At 42.1% G+C, this 17,294-nt stretch overlaps 1 protein-coding gene across 2 annotated transcripts in view; it reads left to right on the top strand.

Annotated features, from left to right (window-relative positions):
* The first annotated feature begins 1,112 nt into the window (after positions 1 to 1,112).
* Positions 1,113 to 17,294, top strand: part of rhot2 (ras homolog family member T2) — a 40,351-nt gene continuing 24,169 nt past the window's right edge. Inside the window, exons 1-5 of one of the 2 annotated variants that reach the window (XM_072559744.1) lie at positions 1,113 to 1,303; positions 3,775 to 3,833; positions 10,035 to 10,116; positions 12,296 to 12,339; positions 12,998 to 13,051. In XM_072559744.1, coding sequence (XP_072415845.1) covers positions 1,267 to 1,303; positions 3,775 to 3,833; positions 10,035 to 10,116; positions 12,296 to 12,339; positions 12,998 to 13,051 — 276 coding nt within the window. In that variant the 5' untranslated portion in view covers positions 1,113 to 1,266. Of the gene's footprint in view, positions 1,304 to 2,378; positions 2,521 to 3,774; positions 3,834 to 10,034; positions 10,117 to 12,295; positions 12,340 to 12,997; positions 13,052 to 17,294 lie in introns of those variants that run through there. The other variant, XM_072559743.1, reaches the window with a different exon arrangement.

Genomic DNA, 17,294 nt, shown 5'->3' with positions numbered 1-17,294 from the left:
GTATAATACATCTAACCAACAAATTCTACTTTAATTGGCCTATTTTTAATGAGAAAAAAACCTAAAACACATTTCACAAGTAGATAAATGAGGCAGAAGATTTTGGGATGCTAGAGAATTTGGGGGACGATATTTTCAACCAGAGAGTGGTAATATGAAACTTGCTACCATGTGGCGTTGTTGACTGAATTCATGAACACAATTAAGAAGCAAGCTATGTAATCACATGACTATGAAAAAATATTAAAGGGTGAAGGGACCTGATTTAGAGGGTAAACATTGGCCTGGCCAGTTGAGCTGATACAAAAATAGAAATTGCTGGAGAAACTCCGGTCTGATAGCATATGTGGAGACAAATCACACTTAACGTTGAGCCCAGTGATCCTCCAGGATTGATTATAGCTAGGAAAAGGTGGTATATTATATATACTTAAGACAGGGGTTTTGGGAGTAGGGAAGAGTGAGTAGATAGGTGGAGATGGTGTGCAGAGATAGGCAGACAAAGTAATGGATGATAGTCTGCCAGGAAGAAAGCTGATAATATGGACTATAAATAAGTGAAAATGAGTTGGATATGCTGAAAGCAGCCCATGTCATGACAGTGCCTGGTTTGTAGATGTGGATGAAGGACATGGAAGAAGGTGTTCAGGTTCTCCGATTATTGAACTCCATATGAAGTGCTTTTCCAGCACCACTCTAATCCAGACATGTGACGAGATTACAACTATAGGAGAGAGAAGACTGGAAGAACTTAAAAATATGAGAGAACTGTAAAAGTAAGGACTCAATGGAAGTCACCTATACAAGTGATGGATGAACTGGATGTGATGTGAATTAGGACTTGAGCAGCAGAGTTTTGGGTAACTCAAATTTGTAGAGTACAGACTGCGAGACTGGAGTGTGGGATCAGATGGAATCTGTAATGATCGTTTCAGCAGCAGTTAAACTGAGTTAGTGACGGAGTTGGATGGGATGGGATGGGATGGGATGGGGGGGGGGTAAAGATTTTAAACGTTGGCTCCCCATTTTCCCAATATTACACTGCCTGAGGTGTATCTGAATCCAGCCACTCTCCGGAGATTCCCGAGTCTTTCCGGAGGTTACCGAGCCGGCAGCGGCGGTTCTCCGGACTTTGTCGAAGTCGGCCGGTCAGACCGCGCCGGGGCAACGGCAGCTGGGATCGTTCCTAATCGATCATTCTCCGGTTACACCGACTAACCGACGGTAAACTGAAAGAGTTATTGGTCAGCGTCAGAAACTGCCAACATGAGGGAAGATGTGAGGATTCTGCTGGTGGGAGAACGTGAGTAAACTACGTTTATGCCGAAAAATTGAAAGTACTCATGGGGCGGGAGGGACAAGGGTTGGGACAGACAGAGAGGGAGGGAGAGAGAGGGTGGACTGGGGGGGAGCGGAAACTGGGATAGGGAGCATGGGAGAGAGAGAGAGGGGATGGGCTGGGAGCAACTGCGATAGGGAGAAAGAGAGGGTGGGCTGGGGGGAAACGGAGAGGGAGGGTGGGCTCGGGGTGGGGGGGGGAAACTGGGATAGGGAGCAGGGGAGAGAGAGAGAGGGTGGACTGGGGGGGGAACTTGGATAGGGAGCAGGGGGGAGAGAGAGAGGGTGGACTGGGGGGGGGAAACTGGGATAGGGAGCAGGGGGGAGAGAGAGAGGGTGGACTGGGGGGGGGAAACTGGGATAGGGAGCAGGGGAGAGAGAGAGAGGGTGGACTGGGGGGGGGGAAACTGGGATAGGGAGCAGGGGAGAGAGAGAGGGTGGACTGGGGGGGAAACTGGGGGAGAGAGAGAGAGAGAGCGCGGGTGGACTCAGGGTGGGGGAACTGGGATAGGGAGCAGGGGAGAGACAGAGAGGGTGGATGGTGGGGGGGGGGATCTGGTATAGGAGAAGAGAGAGGGTGGACTGGATGGGAGAGAGAGAGGGTGGGCTGGGCTGGGGGAAACGGAGAGAGAGAGGGTGGGCTGGGGGGAAACGGAGAGAGAGAGGGTGGGCTGGGGGGGAGCTGGGGGAGAGAGAGAGGGTGGACTCGGTGGGAGGGGAGAACTGGGTTAGGGAGCAGGGGGGAGAGAGAGGGTGGACTGGGGGGGAACTGGGGGAGAGAGAGCGCGGCTGGACTGGGGAGGGAACTGGGATTGGGAGCAGGGGAGAGAGGGTGGACGGGGGGATACTGGGATTGGGAGGGAGATGGTGGACTAGGGGATCTGGGATACAGGCAAAGTTGAGGGGCTCGGCTGGGGGGACTTGTGATATGGGCCGAGTATGAGGGGGTGAACTGAGGGAGGAATTGAGAGTGAGGGGGGCACTGGAGGGGACTGGGATAGAGGGGCAAAGGATTCAGTGGAGTAGAGGAAATTGGAGGTTCGGGTTGTGGTGGTAAAATGTCACCTCATTGCTAATGTTAAATTTTTTGGATGATCACAACACGTTAATTAGACTATCCCATGCTCTTATCCTTCCTTTTCTATTTTGATGAAATTTCATCTCTGAATGGAGTCATTACATGTAAGTCACCAGGATTGTTTTCCTGTAATACCCAAGTTGCTCTCTGTATTTGGGAGAAACATAATGTTCAGAAGGCCAAAGGACCGAATGGCCTGTGTTTATTTATTGTGTTAGTGAATAGCTATTGTCCATCAGCAATAGATTTAGATTCTTTTACAAATGAGGCATGATAAATTTGGGAAACTGCACCTCACGTCCACTGAGTGACTACAGCCTGTTACAGATGATAGCTAATTAGGAATAAAAGTACTGCAGCTGCTGAAAATTGAAATAAAAAAGAAAATGCTAGAGAAACACAGCAGACCTAGCATCTGTGGAGAGAAAACAAAGAGAACGTTTTGAGTTTGACACGACTCTTCAGAATAGATTCCGAAATTGCCTGTCTGTTTCGGTTGTTTGAGCCTGATTTGTCATTTGATAAGGTCAGGGCTGATCTGGTTGTGGTCTTCACTCCACTTTTTTGTCTGCTTCCCCATGATTTGTAACTCCCTTCTCGATCAGAAATCCATATAACTCAGCATTAAGTAACTTAAGTTACCCAGTCTTCTCTGCTTTCTGGGTAAGTGAATTTCACAGAATAATGATCGTCTGGGAGATAGAAAAATTTAATCTGTGTCTCAAAATGAGGACTTTTTACTTAAACTGTTTCCAAAGTTCAGGTCACTGCCACATTCTCTGATGCCCAGTCCCTTCAGGATTTTGTGTTTCAATAAGATCATAACATTTCATTCTTTTAAATGTCAGTGTGAACAGGCCCAATCTGTTCAATCTTCGAATAAGAAATATTGACATGCACCCGCCAGTTCCTGATTCCCTTCCTAGACAAAGTTCCCACCCCTCAGTTTCCATCACTGATCAATGACTTGTAATCAGAGTGAAGTCCCTTTGTCTTTATTAATTTATCAAGGATGACATTGAAACAATTGCACTGCAATACCATAATGGAAGTGGGATCAAACTTGGCCTTTTCGTGGCTTTGTTCATCCGTGATTCCCCTACAAACAAATTTCTCTTTGGTTGTCAGTTGATATAAAAGAAAAATGCATGTCTCTCTATCCCGATTTAGTAGTTACTCTGAAACTTCCCTTTCAACCCTTTTTTTTGTTTTTGTTTCAACTTGAAGAAAACTAAAATAATGTTAGTTTCGACCAAAACATAAAAAGTGAGTTTAAAATTTTTCGAGTGAAAACATTTGGTGTAATGCACTTTCCTTGGATTCTGCAATTGATGCCTCTCTTCCCTTTGTATGTGTAGCTAAAGTTGGCAAGACGTCGTTGATCATGTCCCTGGTAAGCGAGGAGTTTCCAGAGGAGGTGAGTCAGAATTTTAATGTGCTACCACATCCCTTGCCCTACCACCACCGAATGTGGTCTTAGTTGTTGCTGAATTATGTGATCCACTATTTTCTGGTACCTTGCAACCTCTTGGTAGAGCGGCTGCCACTGTGCTGATGGTGGGCAATGTGATGTTTAAGGTGATGAGAGGCCTGCCATTAAAGCATATTGAGCCTCTTGAATGTTCTCCAAGCTGTACTCATCCCTTTTCACTGAACACAGTCATCAGCAAACAGTCTGCAATGTAAAGTGGTCACCAACATAAGGCATTGGGAGTGGTCAGCAACCCAGGATTTCAGCTGCGTACCTCAGTAAGGGTCACCGTCTTTGGGCAAAGATTTGGATTGGGACCTTCCTTATTTTGTAAGAGACCCTTGCTGTATTTCCTTTCCTACAGTGAAAGGAACTTGGAGCTCTGAAAATACTAGACTTTCAAAAATGATTGTTGATAAAGACTGCAGTTTTGTCCCTAGAGGAATTTGGTTAGCATTCCAATAGAGGCTAAAGTACATGTGCTTTACGTTTACTCACCATAATAACGCAGTCCTATGAATTGTGTGCTACATAGCATTTTACTTATTTTGGATTATTGAAATAGTATTCAGGAATATTTCTACTTGGCTGCTTCCCCTCAGCATGTCTCATGGCTTCCTCTCAGATTCTCATTCAGCTGTTGATAGGCTTGGTCCTGAACATAAATTGATGGTTACAATTTTAAAGGGAAAAAAATGTTGGCACTCTTTAACATAGACTTGCTGTTTCTTAACCAGATCAGACTTAGTAATTATTGAGATGCAAGAATGAAAATGGGCACTGAGTAAGGTGCCTTTATTTGAAAAGGCAGGGATTGTTGTCATTTCTGAACTAAGCACTTGCCACAACATGAGGTTTATCATTGTAACCGTTTCTTTAAATAAAGATCATGACCACCCTCAATGGGATGTTGGACACAGAGTTTGTTGACCCTCTCACATGAACATTCAAATCATTCCTTGTTCTGTATTTATATAAACTTCTAAGTTAATATCAGAAGTGGTCCACTTTGTCCCTTAAGCTAATTCTGCTGTTTAAAAGATCATGACTGATTTGTTTGTAGCCTGAGACCTTTATTCTCAAAGTAATCTTTGTCTGCCTCTTTTAAAAATATTTATTTGACCCCACTTCCACAGTTATAGAGTCATAGCAATTCAAAGTTTGGGAGAAGATTTGTAGCTCGGTTGCTCGTTGTTGTGGTTCTGTGCACCGAGCTGGGAATTTGTGTTGCAGACGTTTCGACCCCTGTCTAGGTGACATCCTCAGTGCTTGGGAGCCTCCTGTGAAGCGCTTCTGTGATGTTTCCTCCGGCATTTATAGCGATTTGTATCTGCCGCTTCCAGTCGTCAGTTCCAGCTGTCCGCTGCAGTGGCCGGTCTATAGGGTCCAGGTCGATGTGCTTATTGATTGAATCAGTGGATGAGTGCCATGCCTCTAGGAATTCCCTGGCTGATCTCTGTTTGGCCTGTCCTATAATAGTAGTGTTGTCCCAGTCGAACTCATGTTGCTTGTCATCTGAGTGTGTGGCTACTAAGGATAGCTACCCTTAGTAGCCACACACTCAGATGACAAGCAACATGAGTTCGACTGGGACAACACTACTATTATAGGACAGGCCAAACAGAGAACAGTCAGGGAATTCCTAGAGGCATGGCACTCATCCACTGATTCAATCAATAAGCACATCGACCTGGACCCTATAGACCGGCCACTGCAGCGGACAGCTGGAACTGACGACTGGAAGCGGCAGATACAAATCGCTATAAATGCCGGAGGAAACATCACAGAAGCGCTTCACAGGAGGCTCCCAATCACTGAGGATGTCACCTAGACAGGGGACGAAACGTCTGCAACACAACTTCCCAGCTCGGCGAACAGAACCACAACAGTCATAGAGATGTATAGCATGGAAACAGACCCTTCGGTCCAACCCGTCCATGCCGACCAGATATCCCAACCCAATCTAGTCCCACCTGCCAGCACCCGGCCCATATCCCTCCAAACCCTTCCTATTCATATACCCATCCAAATGCCTCTTAAATGTTGCAATTGTACCAGCCTCCACCACATCCTCTGGCAGCTCATTCCATACACGTACCACCCTCTGCATGTAAAAGTTGCCCCTTAGGTCTCTTTTATATCTTTACCCTCTCACTCTAAACCTATCCCCTTTAGTTCTGGACTCTCCAACCCCAGGGAAAATACTTTGTCTATTTATCCTATCCATGCCCCTCATAATTTTGTAAACCTCTATAAGGACACCCCTCAGCCTCCAATGCTCCAGGGAAAACATCCCAGCCTGTTCAGCCTCTCCCTGTAGCTCAAATCCTCCAACCCTGGCAACATCCTTGTAAATCTTTTCTGAACCCTTTCAAGTTTCACAACATCTTTCTGATAGGAAGGAGACCAGAATTGCATGCAATATTCCAACAGTGGCCTAACCAATGTCCTGTACAGCCACAACATGACCTCCCAACTCCTGTACTCAATACTCTGACCAATAAAGGAAAGCATACCAAACGCCTTCTTCACTATCCCATCTACCTGCAACTCCACTTTCAAGGAGCTATGAACCTGCACTCCAAGGTCTCTTTGTTCAGCAACACTCCCTAGGACCTTACCATTAAGTGTATAAGTCCTGCTAAGATTTGCTTTCCCAAAATGCAGCACCTGGCATTTATCTGAATTAAACTCCATTTGCCACTTCTCAGCCCATCTGGTCAAGATCCTGTTGTAATCTGAGGTAATCCTCTTCGCTGTCCACTACACCTCCAATTTTGGTGTCATCTGCAAACTTACTAACTGTACCTCTTATGCTCGCATCCAAATCATTTATGTAAATGACAAAAAAGTAGAGGACCCAGCACCGATCCTTGTGGCACTCCACTGGTCACAGGCCTCCAGTCTGAAAAACAACCCTCCACCACCACCACCTTCCTTTAGAGCCATTTCTGTATCCAAATGGCTAGTTCTCCCTGTATTCCATGAGATCTAACCTTGCTTATCAGTCTCCTTTGGGGAACCTTGTCGAACGCTTTACTGAAGTCCATATAGATCACATCTACTGCTCTGCCCTCATCAATTTTCTTTGTTACTTCTTCAAAAAACTCACTCAAGTTTGTGAGACATGATTTCCCATGCACAAAGCCATGTTGACTATCCCGAATCAGTTCTTGCCTTTCCAAATACATGTACATCCTGTCTTGGGAAGAGAGTTTCAAAGACTCATGACTGACTTACGAAAAATAAATCATCATTTCCATCTCAAAACTCAGATCTTTTGTTTTACAACTGTCCCCTCATTGTAATCTCTAAATGTGGAGCAGCATTATTTCAGCATGCACTGTGTCAAGTCCCTTCAGCATTTTTGCGTTTCAATAAAATCGTATGATGTTAAGCTTGTGAATCGAACTACTTGATTAACTGGGCAGATACAAAGGGGAAAACAGATGGGACTGATGTGTGGATGGAGCTGGAAGACTGATTAGTTAATAAACTCGAGGAATAATGTTTCGCTTTCTGTATCACCCACTACCTTAGATCCAATTTGATATCGGTTACCAACATGGTTGTGTCAATGTGAGGATTGGAAACTAAATTCATTTCATTTAAATTGGAGTTACTTCAGAGACGAAAGACTGAAGTCAAATGCGAAGTACCAGAACGTTCCTTGCAACCAATCATTTTGTGAACCGAAACTTACGATCATTGGAGCAATGAAATGAATATTTGGACACAGGTTGTGTCCTAACTGAAGAAAAAGCAAGGCATTATAACATTATACCAAAAGGAAGATCAGGGCTAATGTATTCTCAGAACTGGGGCAGCCACATTGGGCACTGAGGAAGATTTGGAAGTTCTATTACAATTTATAGACAAATTATATCTAAAAGATGACCATTAAATACCTATGACCCATGGTTAAAATTTGATAAATTTAGAAAGCGGAATGGGATATATAATAGAATTCAACAGATTGCAAAATTGCATAAACTCCACTCTGAAATTCCTTATTCACTTCTGGCCTTTTAAGTTGTTGGAATCTACTAAGATGTTGAATTTGGATAGATTCCTAGTGTTAACTGAAATTCCAGAAGGAAGCATTCTTTTTGAACAGATGTCACAGACATATTTTTAAGAAAAACATATAGGAAAACATTCATTCCCAGAGGCCTTTGTAGCTCAAGTGAGACATTCAGCTGTAACACAAAGGATAGAGAATTCAGTTTTGACGGTGTGTGATTAGTCAGATGTAGGCTAAAATGATACAAGTCTAAATGAAAGAAGAATTGTGACTAAAAGAAGTGAGGATTGAGATACTTCTGATAATTATGGTTCCTGAATTCTTGTTACGATAGAAGAATGAAAGGAAAGCTTGAGGTATGTCCAAAAAGTGTTTAAATGGGACTTGAAATATGATAATGTAATGAATTGTCCTAAATGGAATAACAAGGCTTGCAAACACATGACCTGGACAGCTCAGAAGGAGAGGTGGTGATATTGATCAGGCAGAGGGAATTGTACAAGTTTCAATAAGCTTCAGTCCAGCAACAAATGAATGCTAATTTATTCAGTTGTACTATGTTGGGCAATGCATACACATGGATTGCTTAAAATGTTACCTAGAGGCATTAAATAATAATTAAGTAAGATAGAGATGTTTGAGAGTTCTGCTTGCTTCATACTTTGTAATGACAACATTTGGAAACTGCTAAAAAGCGTGGTGATTCCCTGTAGCGTGGTTGGGATAAGCCACCATCTGCATAGATAGCATCAAGTGGAAAAGCCCTTGATGTGAAATATGACAGTGCAGTTGTTTTTGAAAAGTCAGTGGGTTTAGTTTCCATAATCTATTGCAGTCTATTATCAAGTCCTAACCCTCCTCATCAAAATATTAAGCAGGTATTATTAGAATCGGGAAATTGGAGTTCAAAGGAAAAACAAAAACTAACTATCTGAAAAATACATTGGCCATCATTGTCTCACTGGATTAAACACCCTACTAAAGGAAACAGGAATAAGGGATGATTAAATTTATAGAAGAGGTCAGTGAAAAAGTGAGATGTAAAAGGCATAACTTAGGGCACCATCACAGCCCATAGTGATATTCCCATTTGTCCCTCAGTGATTTTAACAAAATTGTGGCAATTGACTTGAAGAAGCGATGGGACTAAAAAAAAGCTTGCAGTTCATTGACATGGCATATATAGTCAGTCCACCATTATATAGTAAAGAGAAATTAAGTGATTTAATTTATTACTCTGACTTACTGAGGTACCATGAAAAGTGTTGTCTTATATGCTTTACAGACAGATCCTACTCCACAAGTGCAAAGTAATGAAGAACTGGATAGGGATTGATCTGGTGGGCACAAGCTAAATTCCTAACTGATAACAGATGTGGATTTAAATGTACTTGCTCCAAGGAATTATTGACATTCCTTGAAGAGAGATGCTTGATGGCATGAGTTGTAAGAGCAAGAACAATAGCTGTGGATTGTTTTGTAGTTAACTAGTTTTTTTATTTAAAGAAAGAGAATCTGGAAAGTTGCAATATGGAAGATAAAAATAATTACTAATCTGTATAGCATAAGGTATAGTACATTTAAAATTCATCAATTATTTGTCTTCTAAAGTTTTACTTAAAGTAAAGTATCTGTCGATATGATTCGGGTTAATTGATAATTAATTGACTGGACAGATATAAAGAGAAACAGTTTGGACTAATTGGTGGAAGGTGCCAAAGACTAAATTGTCTGAGTAGTTAAACTGTATCCATAAAAAAAGATATCTTGCCTTCTGTCTTACCAACTGACTTGGATCTAAATTGACACTTTTCTCATTCTTTTAGGCTCCAATGCGCACAGGCCCAGACTGTCCAATCTTGTCTCTTAAGTTACCGCACCACTCCTAGATATCAAGTGAATGTCCTCTAATCTGCTGCTAATGCAATTATACCCTTTCTTAAATGAGGAGGTCAAAAGTGTACACAGTTCTCCAAGTGTGGTTTCACCAATGCATCTATGCATTTGTAGCAAAACATTTGTGTTTTTATATTCTATTCTAAATAGAAAAAATTGCAGCATTCCATTTGTCTTCCTAATCACTTGCTGTACAGCATACTAACTTTTTTATGCTTTGTGATTAGGTGCCAGCACGTGCTGAGGAGATCACCATCCCTGCAGATGTCACTCCGGAGAGAATTCCAACTCACATCATCGACTATTCAGGTGAGGGATGTGGCACTTCTGTTCATAGGGGTGCCATCACCCTGGCAATGGAGGGCTGTTGTCGTTTATGTTGTAGCTATGTATGTATAATGTCCACCAGAGCTCAGCTTTTGGCACTCTTGCATCCACATCTGAAGTTTGAGAGTTCATGTATGATAAAGATCGCAATATGTTATCGTTGGTTGGCAACTTATGCTGTTAAGCTTCAAGTTTGATTTTATATTGTGTGCGCTAAGAAGGGAAGGGTCTAATTTTAGCATAATGTTTAATTCTATATGTGATGCAGGCTAGTCTGGAGGTTTCTTTATGTATTTTAAATGGGATTTAAAAACCCTTTGAGGTGAATAGTTCAGTACATGAGAAACCAAAGAAAGAGCAAAAGAATGGCCTGTTACCTAGTAACATGTTGTGCTATGACAGACAGTCATGGAAGTAAGTTCACGTAGTAAGCAATGTGCGGATTTCCATCAGAAAGAAGCAGGTTATTCTGAGAGAAAAGGTCTCTAAAAGCAGCAGGACTGTCTAGGAGTCTTCAAACAGGGTAGAAGGAATAAGTCCTGAGCAGCTTAGAAGTTAATAAGAAAGTTCCAGCAATGAATTACTTGCCTACCAATTGAACAAGGAACTTTAAAGTGGAGACAGTGACCCTATACTGTTGGATGGTTGTTGAGGGTAAAGGGGTTAAAACTTTCTAATGTTTGTATTGAGACCATTTCCACTCATTCTTGTACAATATAGGAAAGTTTGTGTTCTTTTCTATTTGTGTGCGTGTATCAACATATGTTCTTTTGTTAAATGGTAGCCTCTTGTGAAAATGTCCAGTGACTGACCACAACAGTAAACAAATAGACCATAAGTTTTGTTTTTTGCTTTCAGGCCAGGTTTCACACTTGGATCTTGTCTAGTATTGCCACTAGCTGCAATCATAACGCAAACCCCACGGCAAGGACTTGATGTAAAAGGTAGATGGGCACTCCAGTATAGTACAGAGGGAGTGTTGTCTTATGGAGTGCTAAACTAAGACTCCATCTTCCTTTTGATGTAAAAGTTACCATGACGTGAATTTGACGAGCAGCAGAGGAGGTCTCTGCTTAATTTTATGCTTAATGCCTATCACTTGACCAACATGAACTAAAAGCAGTGATCTCATTGCTGTACTTGGCTTGCTGTGTGCAGATTTGCTGATGCATTTTTCTGCGTACAAACGGCTGTTGCATGTTGGGGAACAAATGTAAGTCATCGTTCTTCATGTCTGAACTGGAACAGTGTGCAACGCTACATTATTTAAGGATGACTAGCATTAAGCTTAAGTTTGCTAATGATCAGGAACAGAAATTCTGTCTCCCCTTTCCATCCGCCTTTTGTTGAGGGTCAGTTGTATTGCCTTACCTTTATCCCGGTTAAGGTCAACAAACCTGTGCAGCCTGAATATTAAATTTGTACTGTGTCAAGGCGGAGACCAACTAGACCACAGAGAAGATCGTGACCTTGTTTGGTGACCTGATTCATCCAATTCTTCAAAAAGGTGTGTTGATGCACTTGCCTTTTTCAGCGCAAACTTGATCCATGTTACTGGTCTCAAACCATAAAATGTATGTGTCTGTGCAAATTGGTTGTTATGTAGTATGACTTGGATGACGGAAAGTGAATGCACTGTTGCCAGGTTTGCAGATGACACCAAAAATAAGTGGCAATGCGAGTGATGAGGACGTAAGCAGTCTACAGAGGGAGATAGGTTAAATGAGTAATCAAAGATTTGGCGGATAGAGGCAAGGTTGAGTAGGTTGCGCCTGTACTCACTGGAGATGAGAAGCGACCTTTTTCAGCAGCTTGACAGGGTTGATGTTGAGAAATTGTTTCTCCTTGTGGGAGAGTCAAGGACCAGAGGGCATAATTTCAGATTAAGGTATCACCCATTTGAGATAAGGAATTTGTGAACCTATGGAATTCTTTACTGTAGAGAGCTGTCAAGGCTGGGAGTTTTAAGTATATTCATAGCTGAAATAGACAGTTCCCTAATCAAGTAAGGGATTGGAGGTTTCTGGGGAAAGAACAGGAAAGGCATGTAAGATTATCAGATTAGCCACGATTTAATTGAATGTCAGAACAGATTTAATAGGCCGACAAGCCTCTTTTGCTTCTGTGCCTTGTGGTCTTAATAAACTTTCTTTGTTTACAGCTTCAGAGCAGACAGATGATGAGCTCCAGGATGAGATTAACCGGGTAAGGACTTCCCAGATTTGTAGTTAATGCAGTATTTATAATCATGGGCTCAGTCCTAAACTTCAAAAGTCAATATTTATTCAGGTATAGGAGAGAAACATCAATTTGCGAGCGTCCTGGCTGAATGGGGACCATTACCTTGACGTTTTGCCATATGTCACTGTGGTTTTCTCTGCTTTATGAGAAATTGTGGTCAATCCATCTTTACCTTCTCTTTCAATGCTTCCCTGAAGAGGGCATTACCTTTTCTACACCCAATGCACGTGATGGTCAAGACTACTAGGCCAAAAGTAAAGTAATAAAGCTAACACGGTCTAGGAATTCGATGCTACCTGACCTGTACTTTTCCAGTTTCATATCTATTGACTAGGAGTTGGAGGGTCAGGTCTGGATTCTGGATTTTATCTGACTGTGTTTTAAGGCATTGTGGGGGTTTTGCATATTTTTCTTCTCCATCTTCCACATTCACTCAACTCCTTCCTTCTTGGGCTCTACATTGTCTGTGAGTTTTCAAGGCTTTGCTTGACATACCCAGCTCCCCTTTCCCCTTTGAATTGCAGGTGCTACTCTTCAATTCCCCAGAAGTTATTCCAATACATAGGACATAACATTCATTGCAAATAACCAAGTGTTCATATCTTTCTTTCTCTCTTTTTAGGCAAATGTGGTTTGCGTTGTGTATGACGTAAATAAAGAGAGCACCATTGAAAAGGTACTGTAGCACCCTGTGTCATCTCACATGTTTTAATGTGCAGTACTTCCTGGAAAAAAATATGGGCAGAAGTGGCTCATTCAACTGAGATTATTCAGGAAGCAAATTAGTATGATCTGCATTTCCTCTGTACAATAAAGCCATAAATTAGAGTGAAACATTTTGCGTTATAAAGAAAAGAGAATAAACTTGCACAAGGAAATAGGCCACAATTTGGGTACCTCCAGGAAGATGCAGACTGCACAGCATGCTAGGAACATTGAAATAGGGTAGGTGGTCTTGCTGTTAGTAATGGCACTGGACTAGTAATCAGAGTCCCAGTCTAATGTTCTGGGTATAGGTTTGAATACATTGCAGTTGGTGAAGTTAAACTTTAGTTGTTAAAAATTCTAATTACAATTTGTTCAATGGCAACCAAATAATCATTATCAATTGTCAAAAAGCACCTATTTGATTCATAGAAAACATTGAAAATTACGGTGAAGCACATGTCCTTCAGCCCTTGATGTTGCGTTGACCTGTGGAACCAATCTGAATCTAACTATTCTACACTCTTCCATTTTCATCCATTGTTTATCCAATGACCATTTAAATGCTCTTAAACTTGGCAAGTCTACTACAGTTGCAGGCAGGTTGTTCCACGCTCCTACACTACTTGATTAAAGAAACTACCTCTGACATGTGTCCTATTATCTATCACCCCTCAATTTAAAGCTACGTCCTCTTGTGCTATCCGTCACCACCCAAAGAAAAAGGCTGTCATTGTCCACCCTATTTAACCCTCTAAGTATCTCATATGTCTCAATTAAGTTACCTCTCAACCTCCTTCTCTCTAATGAAAACAGCCTCAACTCCCTCAGCCTTTCCTCATAAGATCTTCCCTCCATACCAGGCAACATCCTAGTAAATTGTTATGGTTCTGTTCGCCGAGCTGGGAATTTGTGTTGCAGACGTTTCGTCCCTTGTCTAGGTGACATCCTCAGTGCATGGGAGCCTCCTAAGAAGCGCTTCTGTGATGTTTCCTCCGGCATTTATAGTGGTTTGTCTCTGCCACTTCCGGTTGTCAGTTCCAGCTGTCCACTGCAGTGACCGGTATATTGGGTCCAGGTCGATGTGTTTGTTGATTGAATCAGTGGATGAGTGCCATGCCGCCCTGGCTGTTCTCTGTTTAGCTTGTTCTATAATAGTAGTGTTGTCCCAGTCGAACTCGTGTTACTTGTCATCTGCGTGTGTGACTATTAAGGATAGCTGGTCGTGTCGTTTCGTGGCTAGTTGGTGCTCATGGATACGGATCGTAAGCTGTCTTCCTATTTGTCCTATGTAGTTTTGTGCAGTCCTTGCATGGGATTTTGTACACTACGTTGGTTTTGCTCATGCTGGGTGTCGGGACGAAACGTCACAGAAGCGCTTCACAGGAGGCTCCCAAGCACTGACGATGTCACCTAACCAGGGGACTAAATGTCTGCAACACAAATTCCCAGCTTGGCGAACAGAACCACAACAACGAGCACCCGAGCTACAAATCTTCTCACAAACTTTGAACATCCTAGTAAATCTCCTCTGAACCCTTTCCAAAGCTTCCACATCCTTCCTATCGGGCAGTGACCAGAACTGTACGCAATACTCCAAGTGCGGCTACATCAGATTTTTGTACAGCTGCAACATGACTTCATAGCTCCAAAACTCAATCCCTCTACTAATAATAGAGAGGGGGTGGGGTGTGTGGCACTTTTGATAAGAGATAGCATTACAGCTGTGCTGAGGGAGGATATTCCAGGAAATATATCCAGGGAAGTTATTTGGGTGGAACTGAGAAATAAAGGGATGATCACCTTATTGGGATTGTATTATAGATCCTCGAATAGTTAGAGGGAAATTGAGAAACAAACTTGTAAGGAGATCTCAGCTATCTGTAAGAACAGTAGGGTGGTTATGGTAGGGGATTTTAACTTTCCAAACATAGGTTGGGACTGCCATAGTGTGAAGGGTTTAGATTGAGAGGAATTTGTTAAGTGTGTACAAGACAACTTTCTGATTCAGTATGTGGATGTACCTACTAGAGAAGATGCAAACCTTGACCTACTCTTGGGAAATGACCTGAGGTATCAGTGGGGGATCACTGGGGCCAGCGACCATAATTCTATTAGATTTAAAATAATGATGGAAAAGGATAGACCAGATCTAAAAGTTGAAGTTCTAAATTGGAGAAAGGCCAATTTTGATGGTATTAGGCAAGAACTTTCGAAAGCTGATTGGGGGTAGATGTTCACAGGTAAAGGGACAGCTGGAAAATGGGAAGCCTTCAGAAATGAGATAACGAGAATCCAGAGAAAGTATATTCCTGTCAGGGTGAAAGGGAAGGCTGGTAGGTATAGGGAATGCTGGATGACGAAAGAAATTGAGGGTTTGTTTCAGAAAAAGAAGGAAGCTATGTAAGGTACAGACAGGATAGATCGAGTGAATCCTTAGAAAAGTATAAAGGAAGTAGGAGTATACTTAAGAGGGAAATCAGGAGGGCAAAACGGGGACATGAGATAGCTTTGGCAAATAGAATTAAGGAGAATCTGAAGAGTTTTTTACAAATATATTAAGGTCAAAAGGGTAACTAGGAAGAGAATAGGACCCCTCAAAGATCAGCAAGGCTGCCTTTGTGGGAGCCACAGAAAGTGGGGGAGATACTAAATGAGTACTTTGCATCAGTATTTACTGTGGAAAAGGGTATGGAAGATATAGACTGTCGGGAAATAGATGGTGACATCTTGCAAAATGTCCATATTACAGAGGAGGAAGTGCTGGATGTCTTCAAACGGTTAAATGTGGATAAATCTCCAGGACCTGATCAGGTGTACCCCAGAACTCTGTGGTAAGCTAGAGAAGTGATTGCTGGGCCTCTTGCTGAGATATTTGTATCATCGATAGTCACAAGTGAGGTACTGGAAGACTGGAGGTTCGCTAACGTGGTGCCACTGTTTAAGAAGGGTGGTAAGGACAAGCCAGGCATTTGGATGGGTATATGAACAGGAAGGATTTGGAGGGATATGGGCCGGGTGCTGGCAGGTGGGACTAGATTGAGTTGGGATATCTGGTCGGCATGGACGGGTTGGACTGAAGGGTCTGTTTCTATGCTGTATATCTCTGCCTCTAAAAGCTAAACTAATGACCTCCTCGTGAAAGGGATTTGTCATCCTTACCTGGTCAGGTATACATGTGACCCCAAGCATCATGTTATATTGACTCTTAACTAGTTTATAGAATGACCTGAGAAAACCATTGAGTTCAAGGGCAGTTAGGAAAGGGTAATAAATACTGGCCCAGGGACTTCCCACAAACAAGTGGAGAAACATTAATAAAAAATATAGTTATGAGCAGAGAGTTGATATGTTGGACTGTTTTCATTGGATCAGGGAAGGGGGAAGGAAAACTGATTGAGGATTTTCATGGGAGTAATGAGATTAATTTTGTGATTGGTACATGTCTAGAATGAGAGGATAAAGCAAAGAATTAGTCTGCGATTGATTCAGTATTATGGAGAGAGAGAGGGGGAGCAATGAGATTAATTTGGGTTTGTTCTAACAAAGGACCAGAACAGACCTTTCTCCTTCACTGTCCATTTGAGATGGCAAACAAATTTAATGTTGCATTGGAAAGGGCATCTCTGTCAGTGTAACCTTCCTGTATTTCACTAGGAATGTAGGCCTGGATTGTCATGGAATGAACAAGCACAGGGATGGCTACAGGGATGATGGATGCTTCATGGCTATCTTTCAGAGTTCACACATCTGGAATGTTTCCTGCAGATTTGAAAGGAGCAAATAGAACCTCAATATTTAAGAAGGGAAGGAGAAGGAAAATGGAAATTTACAAACCTATTAGTTTCATGTCACTAGGAAAAATGTTAGAATCTGTTACAAAGCATGCAATAACTCGACAATTAAAAATAATGATATGATTGATCAGAGTCAACTTGGATTTATGAAAGGGGAATCATTAATGACAAACTTGCTGGAGTTATTATTAAGGGTATTATTCGCAGTATAGATAAAGGGAAACAAGTGGATATGTTGTATTTGAATTTTCAGAAAGCTTTTGACAAGGTTCCACCAAGAACATTAATAAACAAAGTCTGAGCACATGGGATGGGGATAATACACAGTTATGGATTGAGAACTGGTTAACAGACAGATAGGAGAGTAGGATTCTACAAGTTGCTCTCAGGATGGCAGGCTGTTATGAAGAGGGTAGA

Source organism: Chiloscyllium punctatum, chromosome 40 (assembly GCF_047496795.1).
Source record: "Chiloscyllium punctatum isolate Juve2018m chromosome 40, sChiPun1.3, whole genome shotgun sequence".
NCBI lineage: Eukaryota > Metazoa > Chordata > Chondrichthyes > Orectolobiformes > Hemiscylliidae > Chiloscyllium > Chiloscyllium punctatum.
This window is presented reverse-complemented; position numbering and strand designations above follow the sequence as displayed.